This window comes from Rhineura floridana, chromosome 5 (assembly GCF_030035675.1).
Source record: "Rhineura floridana isolate rRhiFlo1 chromosome 5, rRhiFlo1.hap2, whole genome shotgun sequence".
Classification (NCBI taxonomy): Eukaryota; Metazoa; Chordata; class Lepidosauria; order Squamata; family Rhineuridae; genus Rhineura; species Rhineura floridana.
In genome coordinates, this window is record NC_084484.1 from 58130115 (window position 1) to 58142888 (window position 12774).

At 41.9% G+C, this 12774-nt stretch overlaps 1 protein-coding gene across 1 annotated transcript in view; it reads left to right on the forward strand.

Moving 5' to 3' along the window:
• The window catches only part of CREG2 (cellular repressor of E1A stimulated genes 2), a 21713-nt gene continuing 8939 nt past the window's right edge, over positions 1–12774 (forward strand). Inside the window, exons 1-2 of the mRNA XM_061626851.1 lie at positions 1–454; positions 7460–7629. Of these exons, the coding sequence (XP_061482835.1) occupies positions 2–454; positions 7460–7629 (623 nt within the window). The 5' untranslated portion in view covers position 1. The remainder of the gene's footprint in view (positions 455–7459; positions 7630–12774) is intronic.

Genomic DNA, 12774 nt, shown 5'->3' on the forward strand with positions numbered 1-12774 from the left:
AATGCCCGCGTGCTGCTGTCAGATACAGCCGCAAGGAAGGGCTACCTGCCTCTCCTGGCTTTCCTGGGCCCTTTGGTGCAGCTTGGTCTTGGTGCCGGCTTGCGGTTATGTGATCGTGAATTCGGTATCCTGGTCTGTCACCAACCAGGTGGAAGAAGAGCTGGACAGCTCCTCCAACGAGGAGGTTCTCCCCGCACTTCTTGAAGACACGACGAGCATCTGGAAGCAAAGATACCCGGCCTCGGTGTACAAAGAAGAGGAGGAGATGAGGTCTAGGCCCGGGACGGCGAGATCGAAGCAGAACTCGTCTCCCTCCCGGATGTTTTCTTACAGGCGAGAGAGCGCCAAAGGAACAGACAGCTTCGAGCCTCACCAGCAAGCGACCAGGACGGCCCGATTTCTGATCCATTCTAACAATTGGGGCTTCTTGGCTACCAGATCCGCCCAAGAAAAGGTACCACCACACACAGCCTAGCATCTGTGCTAGAAATGTCGATATTATATATATATATATATATATAAAAGAAATCGGGTTTTTTGTGTTTTGCTGCTTTGAAATAGTAAGAATTATTATTATTTTTATATTGTGGTCTTAATGGTTTAATTGCTGATGTTTTATTTTGCATTTTTTTGTGAAGCGCTCACTCTTCTAAGAACTCTTGTTGAAGGTGATAATGATGGTGGTGCTGTTTGAGGAGAGCTGTTATCCAGTATCTATCCAGATCCAACTGCATCTTGTCACTGCTGTAGTAGATTAATCTATCAATACTAGTTATATAAATGGAACAGCTTAATTGATACTGCTCCCTCTCTGGAGAAATGGGAGGGTAGTGTTTACATCTTTAGCAGCCACTTGTAATGTGGATCTTCTGCAGGTTAGTTTAGAAGAGAAGTTTGCATATGTTAACTAAGGACATACACCAGAGAAATTCTTATACTGCAGGTCAAAAGACACTACTGTATTCTTTTTTTTAAAATGAAAAAAGTTGTAAAAACGAGGACCAAATTAATAAAAGGTGTATACTGTACAGGATCACAATGTACACCTTGACAGTGGTGTAGGCAAATTTTGAAGTGCAGGAGCTCATCATGACAGTCCCCACAGACACGCCCCCAAAGGAGAGTCCAAAAATGTGGGTAGCTCTGTTGACCCATTATAACACAGGCACAGGAGCAGAAGAACATAACATAATGCTAAATGTATTAGGGTCAGCATATTTTCCTGATCAGCTCCTCCTCCTTCCTAAGCTTTAATAGAAGTTCGTCAGCCATCTGAAATGTAACCTTTATTTTTAATTAAACACAAACACCCTTGCAAGGAAGTGTTACTATTTAAACTGCTAGCACGTCGCTGCTTATTGTCCTCATTCTTTTACTTACCTATGCCAATCTGTCACAATCTTTAATGTTTTTAGTTACTGTAAACCGCCCAGAGAGCTTCAGCTATGGGACGGTATATAAGTACAATAAATAAATAAATAATAAATCTTGAAAGCCTCATTATCAACTCAGTCACTTGCCAGAACAAAGAGTGGCTGTCAATGACCCTGATGCTCCAGCAGTGCTCCCCTACATCCCTTCCCCACTATTTATTTATTAAATTGGTTAGATGCTTTTCTACACGCATATGCATGCTCAAAGCAACTTACTGTTAATAAAGATTTAAATAAAACATAAAACAAATACATAAAAGTGAAAAATAAAAACAGTACATAAGGTGGTGGAGCAACCCTTCTTAGGAAGGCTACGCGACCGAAGCCTTCCGAAATTAAGAACAAAATGCCTGGGAGAAGTGCTTTTGCCGAGCGCCTAAAGATGAATAATGATGGCACCAGGTGTACCTCCCACGGGAAAGTGTTCCACAAATGGGGGGGGGCATTACTGAGAAAGCCCATTCTCAAGTGGCCACTCTCTGCATCTCCTTTGGAGAGGGCACACAGAGAAGGACCTCCAATGCTGAGCGCGGGGTCTGGGTTGGTCCGCATGGGGAGAGGCCATCCTTGAGGTATTGGGGTCCTGAACCATATAAGGCTTTATAGGTCAAAACCAGCACTTTGAATTGAGCCCAGAAGCTAATTGGTAGCACTACCCTAGGGCATCTGGATCTGCAAGGTCTTTTTCTCCATTGCCTGAAGGACACAGATTTTTCTAAACTGTTGGGTCTTGGTAGATAGTGGTGAGCAGTTTCCCGCGTTATGCTAATTTCAGGGTGGCTGCAATAAAGTTCTCTGTGAACCACACTGGGCTGAGGCTTCTCTACCAAATTTTAAAGTATTAAAAGACAGATCTTTGGGAATTGCTGCCCCAGTAATATTTGACTTCCAATATAATATTTGCCTAAACTTTGGGGCGGGGTGTCCCACTGCTTCTGGAAACTGAGCTCCTGTACTGCTCCTAAACCAGAGGTGACTAACCTGTGGCCCTCCAGATGTTGTCCACCTCCCATCAGCTCCAGCTGGCATGGCCAGTTCTTGGGGATGATAGGAGTTGCAGTCCAGCAACATCTGAAGGGTCACAAGTTAGCCACCTCTGTTAGAAACAAATCATAGAACAGTAGAGTTGGAAGGGCTTATAAGGCCATCGAATTCAACCCCCTGCTCAATGCAGGAATCCAACTTAAAGCGTACCTGATAGGTGGCTGTCTAGCTGCCTCTTGAATGCTTCCAGTGTTGGAGAGCCCACCATTTCCTAGGTAATTGGTTCCAGATAAAGATTGATCGATGACATTATGTACAAACTTTATTTAAACAGAGCAACATATTTTATTTTTGTGGGATGTATTTTAAAGTTCTTGATTTTGAATTGCATATGGATTGTTAATATGGATATTTTTCACAGTTGCCCCAAAGAAGGGTTTTATATGTAAAACACACTGGGCTCATGTCAATATGTTATTTCCTGTCTCCTACTGAGGTCCCCTCCTCCTTCTCTTCCACCCCCCTCCTTTGTTCTCCCAGCTAAAGTTGACTTTTTGATCCATTGACTGCAATGGGGAAGTTTAGCACATGCTTTAAATATTTCCATTTAAATCAATGGGATTTAAAGTGCTTAACTTTGGCTGGATTGCTTCAGTGTTTTTTAAAAGGGTAATGTTTTAGTGTCTGCCTCCACAGTCTCTAGAAAACATTGTTAAAGCAACCACTCTGACTGTGAAATGCAATGGCTTGGTTGACAACAAAGGTCATTAATAAAATATTCCCCACTGTACAGTAGAGGTCTGTACAGTAGACGTCTGTAATAGCACCTCAGGTCTCCAATAACATTACAGACCTATAAAGTCTGTGGTGTCATTGGTTTTTTTGCAAGGTCTTTAGAATGAACTGTTTAGCTGTCTGCAATTATAATACATAGGACACAGTCCAAAAGGATAGCATAGCTAGTTCCACACACCCAACAGAGCATTGGACTTGTGTTTCTTAAAACTGGAGGTCTTCATGCCTCAGAGCAAACCATTATTTAAACTGAGGGCAGTTTCAGCTGTAGTTTTTGATACAGAAGGGATTGCTGTTCAAAGGACAGGGAGGAGGTCATAATTTGTTGTCGTCATACCTAAACCAGTTCTTTGAAACCTGGGCATAAGTTAAAAAAATGATTTGCCACCAGATTTCCAATGAATTGGTTAACATGTTCATTGTGAATGGTATGAGTTTTTTAAAATGAAAATGGCCAATTTAAAATTATTCTTATTTTTTTGAGCAGCTGTCACCTGGCCTTGTTGAGTGTACTCGGATTTTGTTAATTACTGCTTGCAGTGCAATAAATGTGCTGGTGTGGAAGACAATTACATTTAGATCCTACCAGAGGTAGGAATGACATGGAAAGAATATGGATTGGTTCCTACACCTACTCAGGGATGGTGGGGGCAGTTTCAACAGGGGCTTTAAAGGGTGCCTACCTGTCACCCACCCACTCCTCCTCTGAACCATATTGGATCCTTCCCTCCCCAGCCCTGGGAGACAGCAAGATATCTCTGTACTGCAAAGCAAACACACAGACCTATCAGTTTCACCTTAGCAAAGCAAAGGCACAGTCTTATCAGTTTATTGATATGATAGCAAAGATAGTCTCGTCAGTTTCACCTTAAAGCAAAGGCACAGGCTTGAAAGTTTAGCCATAGCAAAGCAAAGCTGGTCAGTTTTACCTTTTAAAAATATATTTGTGAGCTGTCTTGGACATCATACAATTGAAAATCAGAATATAAATCTTCTCATAAATGAAATTTAAAATAATTGACTACCATTAGTTTCCCAAGTGAATCATGTAAAATATAGTTGAGGATGCTCAGAATTCTCTAGAAATTCCTAGCCCTCCCTCACAGAATTAACAACCCAAAGCAATATAAATCTTTAGTATAGATAGTCAGTTTTATAAAATCACTGTAAGGCCTAGAAATTTATGAAGAAACATCAATTCTATTAAAGAGAGTTTAAAGAGAGCAGGACAGACTGGGGGTTCTGTTGGTGTATCGCCCACCCCGCTGCCCATCAGACTCCCTAGCTGAGCTGACGGAGGTGGTCTCAGGTGTACTGTTGAGATCCCCCAGACTGTTGGTTCTGGGGGATGTCAACATCCATGCCGAGGCCACCTTATCCGGGGCGGCTCAAGATTTCATGATCTCCATGACAACCATGGGACTGTCCCAATATGCCATTGGCCCAACACATGTAGCAGGGCATACTCTAGATTTGGTTTTTGCATCTGGACATGGAGTTGGTGATCTGAATGTGGGGGGCCTTACATCAGTCCCTCTGTCATAGACAAATCACTGCTTGCTGAAGGTTAGACTTACAGTTGCTTTTCCCCTCTGCAAGGGTGGGGGACCTATTAAGTTGGTCTGCCCCCAGAGACTAATGGATCCGGATGGTTTCCAAAGGGCTCTGGGGAGTTTTCCGGCTGATAGGGCTGGTGCTCCTGTCGAAACCCTGGTTGAACTGTGGAATACAGAAATGACTTGGGCGGTTGACATGATTGCTCCTGAGCACCCTCTCCTGTGTAGAGCTCGTATGGCTCCATGGTATACCCCAGAGCTGACAGCGATGAAACAATATAGGAGACGGCTTGAGCGCAGATGGAGGTGAACTCCTAGTGGATGCAATTGTACACTGGTAAGTGCCTATGGTAAGCTGTATTTAGGGGCAGTGAGGGAAGCAAAAAAACAATATTTTGCTGCCACTATCAAATCATCAATCTGCAGCCCAGCGGAGCTTTTCAGAATTGTCCGGGGGCTGTTACACTCTGGCCCCAGGGACATGGTAGAACCATCTGAGGCCTGCTGTAATGAATTTGCTAGGCACTTCCAGGAGAAAATCTTTAGCATCTGCCAGGACTTAGACTCCAGTGTAATAGCAGGTGAATCAAGCGAGGTATCCAGAGCACAGCCTTGTCCCGACTTCTTGGATGAGTTTCAGTTGGTGCAGCTTGTGGACGTTGACAAGGTGCTTGGACAGGTTCGTGAAACCACTTCTGTGCTGGATCCTTGCCCTTCTTGGCTAATAAAAGCTAGCAGGGATGGAACAGCCGTCTGGGCCAGGGAAGTGATTAATGCCTCTCTGCGAGAGGGGGTGGTCCCTGGCTGCCTGAAAGAGGCAGTAGTGAGACCACTCCTGAAGAGGCCCTCCCTGGACCCAGAAAATCTTAATAACTATAGGCTGGTAGCGAATGTTCCATCCTGGGCAAGGTCCTTGAACGAGTGGTTGCGGACCAGCTCCAGACACTCTTGGATGAGACTGATTATCTGGATCCATTTCAGTCGGGTTTCAGGCCTGGTTTTGGCACAGAAACAGCCTTGGTTGCCCTGTATGATGACCTCTGTTGGGAGAGAGACAGGGGGAGTGTGACTCTGTTGATTCTCCTTGATCTCTCAGCGGCTTTCGATACCATCGACCATGGTATCCTTCTGGGGAGACTAGCTGAGTTGGGAGTGGGAGGTACTGCATTGCAGTGGTTCCGCTCCTACTTGGCAGGTCGCCTCCAGAAGGTGGTGCTTGGGGAACATTACTCGGCACCCTGGACTCTCCAGTATGGGGTTCTGCAGGGGTCAGTTCTCTCCCCCATGCTGTTCAACATCTACATGAAACCGTTGGGTGCGGTCATCCGGAGCTTTGCAGTGCGTTGCCATCAGTATGCTGATGACACGCAGCTCTATTTCTCCTTTTCATCTTCTTCAGGTGAGGCTGTCATTGTGCTGAACCGGTGCCTGGCTGTGACAATGGACTGGATGAGGGCTAATAAACTGAGGCTCAATCCAGACAAGACTGAGATGCTGTTAGTGGGTGGTTCTAATGACCAGATGGTGGATGTCCAACCTGTTCTGGATGGGGTAGCACTCCCCCTGAAGGAGTAGGTTCATAGCTTGGGGGTTCTCCTAGAATCATTTCTGTCACTTGAGGCTCAGGTAGCCTCGTGGCACAGAGTGCCTTCTACCAGCTTCGGTTGGTGGCCCAACTACGTCCCTATCTTGACAGGGATAACCTGGCTTCAGTTGTTCTGGTAACCTCTAAATTAGATTACTGCAATGCACTCTATGTGGGGCTGCCTTTGAAGACGGTTTGGAAACTGCAGCTTGTGCAAAATGCAGCAGCCAGATTGGTAGCAGGGACCAGATGGTCCGAACATATAAAACCGATTCTGGCCCGCTTGCATTGGCTGCCTGTATGTTTCAGAGCTAGATTCAAGGTGCTGGTTTTGACCTATAAAGCCTTACATGGCTTGGGACCACAATACCTGATGGAACGCCTCTCCCAATACGAACCCACCCGTACACTACATTCAAAGTCAAAGGCCCTCCTCTGGGTGCCTACTCCAAGGGAAGCTGGGAGGGTGGCAACAAGGGAAAGGGCCTTCTCAGTGGTGGTCCCCAAATTATGGAATGATCTTTCTGACGAGGTGCTCCTGGCGCCAACACTGTTATCTTTTCGGCGCCAGGTCAAGACTTTCCTCTTCTCCCAGGCATTTTAGCAAGTGTTTTTAAATTGTTTTTATATTGTTTTGAATTTTAAAATTGTGTTTTAAATTGTTTTTAAAATATATTTTTAAATGGTGTATTTGTTTTAATGTTTTGATAGCTGTAAACCGCCCAGAGAGCTTTGGCTATGGGGCGGCATACAAGTGCCATCAATCAATCAATCAATCAATCAATCAATCAATCAATGAAATTATTTTCAACACAAATACACTTATTTATTTATTTATTTCTGTAAAGTGCTGAGAAATAAAAATGTCTAGTTTAACCTGAGAAGGTGAGAAAGCAAGTGAAAAATGATCTATCTGAGCAAAAATGATATATATTTTATGACAGCTATTTTGGTCAACAGACCTAATTTAATAAAGTACAAATCACTTGTCACGGTCAGGGAAGTGGAACACAAGGCACTATGTTGGTGGTTTTAAATTACTGCAAGCATTTTTGTAGAAAATAATTGTTTGCTTTCTATGCACAAATTGTTTGGATTTTTTTCAGATCCAGGGAACACCATTTGGGAATTGTTTATCCATGAGCGATGGCCCCACAGACAATAGCACTGGAACTCCTTTTTTTTATGTGACTCCAAAGGACAACACAGTAGCAGATCTGATGAAAAACTCCATTGCTTCACTGACATTGCCAGAGGCAGAAGGAGATCTCTGCAGGTACTATAATTATGAGAATATTTGGTGGTTGCATTAAACATGCAATAGCATTTAGGGCCCTTCCAGATTAAAACACAACAAATGTGTTGCTGTTACTAATTTGTTCAAGGAGATTCACATTTTCTTCTGCCACATGGACACTGCAGATTCCCAGTACAGTAGGGCCCCGCTTTTCAGCGGCTCGCTAATATGGCAGCTTTCAATTAGAGTAAGGCCCCACTCATATGGCGCTTGTGCTGCTTTTACGGCGTTTTTCAGGCGTCGGATGCCATTTTATTGATGGAGTTCTGCTTTTTGGTGGGTTTCACTTTTAGGAAGGGGTCTGGAAGGTAACCTGCCGTATGAGTGGAGCCCTGCTGTACTCATACTGAAATGAGTTGTATTGCTGTTGTTGATAAAAGCGTTTTCCAACTCTCAGAATTATACTCCATATGTCTGTGACATCACTTATGAGCACCATGACATGCACATCCATGCCTATGCCATTTTGTTAACTTTTAAGAAAGTTTTGTTTTCTGAAGGTGAACACTTCATTGCTGTCATACCTAAGTGAAGATGAACTTGTGCAGACCTTAAAAAGAAAAGTGGTGAAGACTAACAAAGTCACGTCCCTCCAGCAGCAATGACCTCTCATTTTAGAAAATGTGTGTGTGTGTGTGGGGGGACGACCTGTGGACTTCTAGATATTGTTAGATTTCAACTTCTATTAGACCCAGCTGGCATGACCAATGGTCAAGAATCATGTGAGTTATAGTCTGGCAAGAACAAGAGCTTTTGTTTTATTTTATATTATGTCTTTAGCTTTTGGCAGGCTCCACTCCTCTCCCCAGCACTGCAGAGCACATCTCCCCTAACTGAAACAAAAAGGTAGTTAACACAAGAAAAACAACACCCTCTTCAATACAGCTCTCCTTTCTGATCCTTTGGTGCGAATGGGCTATTGTACATGATGACACATCTTAAAAACATCAGTCATTGGTGTAATATAACAGGACAATGTGCTCATGTTTGGCAGACTTCCGGGAAGGATTGCTTCGCTTGTGCCTGCCTCTGAGACGAGCTCTCGTCTCAGAGGAAGCTTTTTCAGTTTTAAAACCAGTCAAAAGGTTTTTTTTTACTGGTAAAAACTTTCTCCCAGGCAAGGGAGAAACGAAGAGATCATCCACAAGCTTCGTTGTGTTTGTTGGGGGACTTGAATTCATTAGGATTGCCTATGAACGAAGGACCAGCCAGCAACATTGGACGGAGCCAAGGAATTTCAAGCAAGCTCAAACTGATTAAGCGAGACGTTTTTCTTTTCTTCAAAGAAAAACAGATTCTAACAGGCAAGCATTCTTCTTTCTATCCTTATCATTTGGCTTAAATTGTTGCAGTAAAGAGATTTGTTAAAAGAATCAGCAGTAAAGAATCCCTGGGTGAGTTATAACTTTTTTATACACGGAATTAAGTCGGAAGGAAATCGAAATAGCTTATCTTTGTTTTTATTGCAAAAAGCTGGCCTGGAATTGAGAATTATAAAGATACAAACGGATGAGAGATATCTAATCTGAGGAGAAAAATTTTGATTTATATGAACTTTTGAGTATTATATGTCTGGGACTATTTTTTCTGGTCTACTTCATTTTGACGAATCTGCTTGTTCTTTATGCCACTAACTATTTGGATGCTGTGAACTAAATTTGTTTTGCATTCTTGGACACATAAGAGATAAGGCAGTTTGTGCTGTCTACATTATGATGTCATCAGGTTTGGAATATTAACTCCTTTGTTGCTGGAAAAAGAAATAAATTGCTCTTTGCTTGGGAATAGTGCTATATTGGAAATTGAAGGGGTTTTTTTTCTTCTTCTTGGTTTTAAAAATGACAATTAAGAAAGTGGCTGAGACCCTGGAAGTAAATATGTTTCAGAAAATAATGGATGAGATTGAGATAACGAAACGAGAACTTAGACATGGCAAACAAGAGATGAAAATTGAATTTGGCAAAATGAAGCAGAAGCTGAAAGAAATAGGGGATTTTATGAGAGAGGAGGTTGATGAGATCAAACATATAACTAGACAAGCAATAGAAGAAGAAAGAAAAAATTAAAGGGAAGATGCAAGCCCTGGAGATTGGAACAGATATATCAAATGTGGAACTGGAAAAAGATTTGGAGTTTATGGACCTTAGAGATAAAGATTACTGTTTGGAATTCAGTGTTGTCCCTGAAGAAATTGATGAAGATATCAGAGATAAAGCTATCAATGTTTTGAAAAAATTTCTGGACTGGAATGATGTGATAGAGCTTGAAATAGAGAAAATTTATAGAATTAATTACAGATATGTGACAATGGAAAAACTCTCAAGAGATGTGCTAGTGCATTTCGTAAAAAAGAGGATCAGAGATATGACTTTACAACAACATTTCAGTAACACATTCAGAATTGATGGCAAGGAAATATTTGTGAGGAAGGAAATTCCCATCAGATTCTTATTATATGACTATGATTATGACAGCAAGATTATTATGGATGCAAGGATGGAAGATGGAAGATGGAATTAACACTGATAATGGAAGAATGGCTATTGAAATTACTGGACCTAGCAGACTTGATGAGATGGATTAATCGACATGTTTATTTGGAGAAAAATCGATGGATATATTTCTCAAGGACTGGAAACCTCTCTTTGACTTTTTGCGGAAAGAATAAAGTGATGTTAATGAGATTTGATGATTAATTAAGATAACTACTGGAGGAAAGTGATTTTGTAATATATTAAGAGACAGGTTTGTTATATATTATAGACCTATAACTGATCTGCGACAAATCGGAAGTCAACATTTTATTTTATTGTATTAGTTATTAATTTGTTTTTGTTTTGTTTTGTTTTTTGAAACTTTGAATAAAAAAAAATTAATGGCAAAATGTGCTCATGTTTGGCAACTGGCAAAAACAAGTGTCTATTCTGGAATCCCATCAATTTCAGGTTTAGCAAAAATAGATCAGGAGTCAGGGCATTCAGATCTTCTGGGTTCCTACAACAGAATCAAATGGCTGCACCCATTTTTTAAAACTGATCTAACAATAGGCTCTGACACATGAGCATTTTCCATCTAGTCTCCCATGTACCAAGTTACTACAATTTTGCAGATACTTTCATATTTGTTTGATATTAATTTTAAAGGTCCTTCTATTGACTCCAGAGGAACTATATGTTTGGTCAGTGCAAAGCATATTTGTAAAGTATAAACACACAGATGGAGCACCTCAATTGTGCAGGCAGTCTTCTGTGCAGTTTGGTCTATGAACCCAACTGTCTGGCTCTGAGGGCTGGAGTCAAAGCAAGCTCAAAGTACTAGACAAGTACCCCAACACATTCTGAGAACAGCTTGATCTTGACAAATAGCTAAGTCTGAGTTTTACAGGACCAGATGAAAACCAATTAGCCCATTGTGTCATGTGTCATTGCGGGCTTCCCCCAGGCACCTGGTTGGCCACTGTGAGAACAGAATGCTGGACTAGATGGGCCACTGGCCTGATCCAGCAGGCTCTTCTTATGTTCGTATGTTCTTATGACAGCTGCTAAGCTGGTAATTGCAAAAATTGCTGTTTGGCCTGCAGCACAAGTGCTGCCTAAACACAGCAGAGAGAGTAAACCAGCAGCTCCCTCCCCTAGCAAACGAACATGCTGCCACAGAGAGTGAGGGCCTAATTACATGTTACATGCAATTGTGTGTGGAATTAAACCCCCATGATGCATTTTGTTTATTTGTAAAGACAAGCAGCTTTAGGAACATGTGATCCTGAAAATAAAAGCTATGTGTGGACAGTGTGTGTGTGTGTTCTTATCCCTTTCTCCACCAGCAGTTTTTCTGTTCCAAATAATTTCCTCAGCTGTTTTCACTTGACAGGGTGCCAGATGCATGCTTCTAAGGACAAGCACACATCTAGAACCCTGTGAGGGCAAGATGGAAAAGGAGCTGGGGTGTGATTTGGAGTGCTACAACAGTCAATGCAGAAATAATTAAGCCCTCCCTTCTCTGCTCAAAATCAGCCAAAGCTGTATTTCTTTACAAAAACTGGCCAGGTTATAGTTTGCCCCTGATCTGGTTGTCACACTGATTAAAAACCCATGATGCAATATACAAACAGATGGCTGCTGTGGTCAGCTTTGAAAGCACTGATCACCTCTTAAAGGTATGGGAGGAACTGAATCCAGAGTCTGTCTTCTCCCCAACAGGTGATCAATGCTGTCACACAACAACCATGTTTTTGGTGGGTATTCGTGACATGAGCAAATCTTGGCATGTAGCAACAAGGAATCTGTATTGGTCTGTACTGGAAAATGCTCCCAATACTTCAGATGAAGTAATTAATTACTGAATACAAGCAAAGAGTCGAGACCATTAAGAATGCAGTCTGCAGCATGCAAGTGGATGTAAACTTTCTAGAATCACATTTTTAGAAACCACTGAAATTTTAACTCAAAGCTTTGAAGTGGGTGGTCAGAAGAAAGAGAAAGCTCTTAATCTCCAAAGCAGCCGCCGCAGCAAGGAAGTTAACAGTGCCCTGAAGGATAAAGCCAAAGATCAGGAGAAGTTTTTCAGATTATGAATTTTGCTTTCAACTGAGATGTAGTTTGATGTTCGTACCATGCCGATTAGTAATGCTAATGCAATGCTTACTAGTTCATATCCTTTAAGTGCATTATGATTTACAATCCACAGAGGATGCACATAATTATATAATTGTTCTTTTCAAAAAATAAAATGAAAGTGATGTGGCTGTTGAAATTTTTTTCTGTTGATATAATTTTGCTTTCTGTACTATTGTGGTGGGGATTCAAAATACTTAGGATTCTGGATTGTTTCAAACTGAGTCAAGTTTGAAGACCCCAAATAATGCCAGTCATTGTTTGTTTGCATATGCCCAGTTATTTCAGAGTGATTATTGATTTTCACTGGGTCTGAACCAAGAAGAGACGAAAAGGGAGAAAAGAAAATGGTAACTGGTTGAAAATTAACCTTAGGGCCAAATATTCCACAGTACATTAAAAACATAAGAAGAGCCTGCTGGATCAGGTCAGTGGCTCAACTAGTCCAGCATCCCATTCTCATAGTGGCCAACTGGATGCCCATGGGAAGCCTGAAAGAAGGACCTAAGTG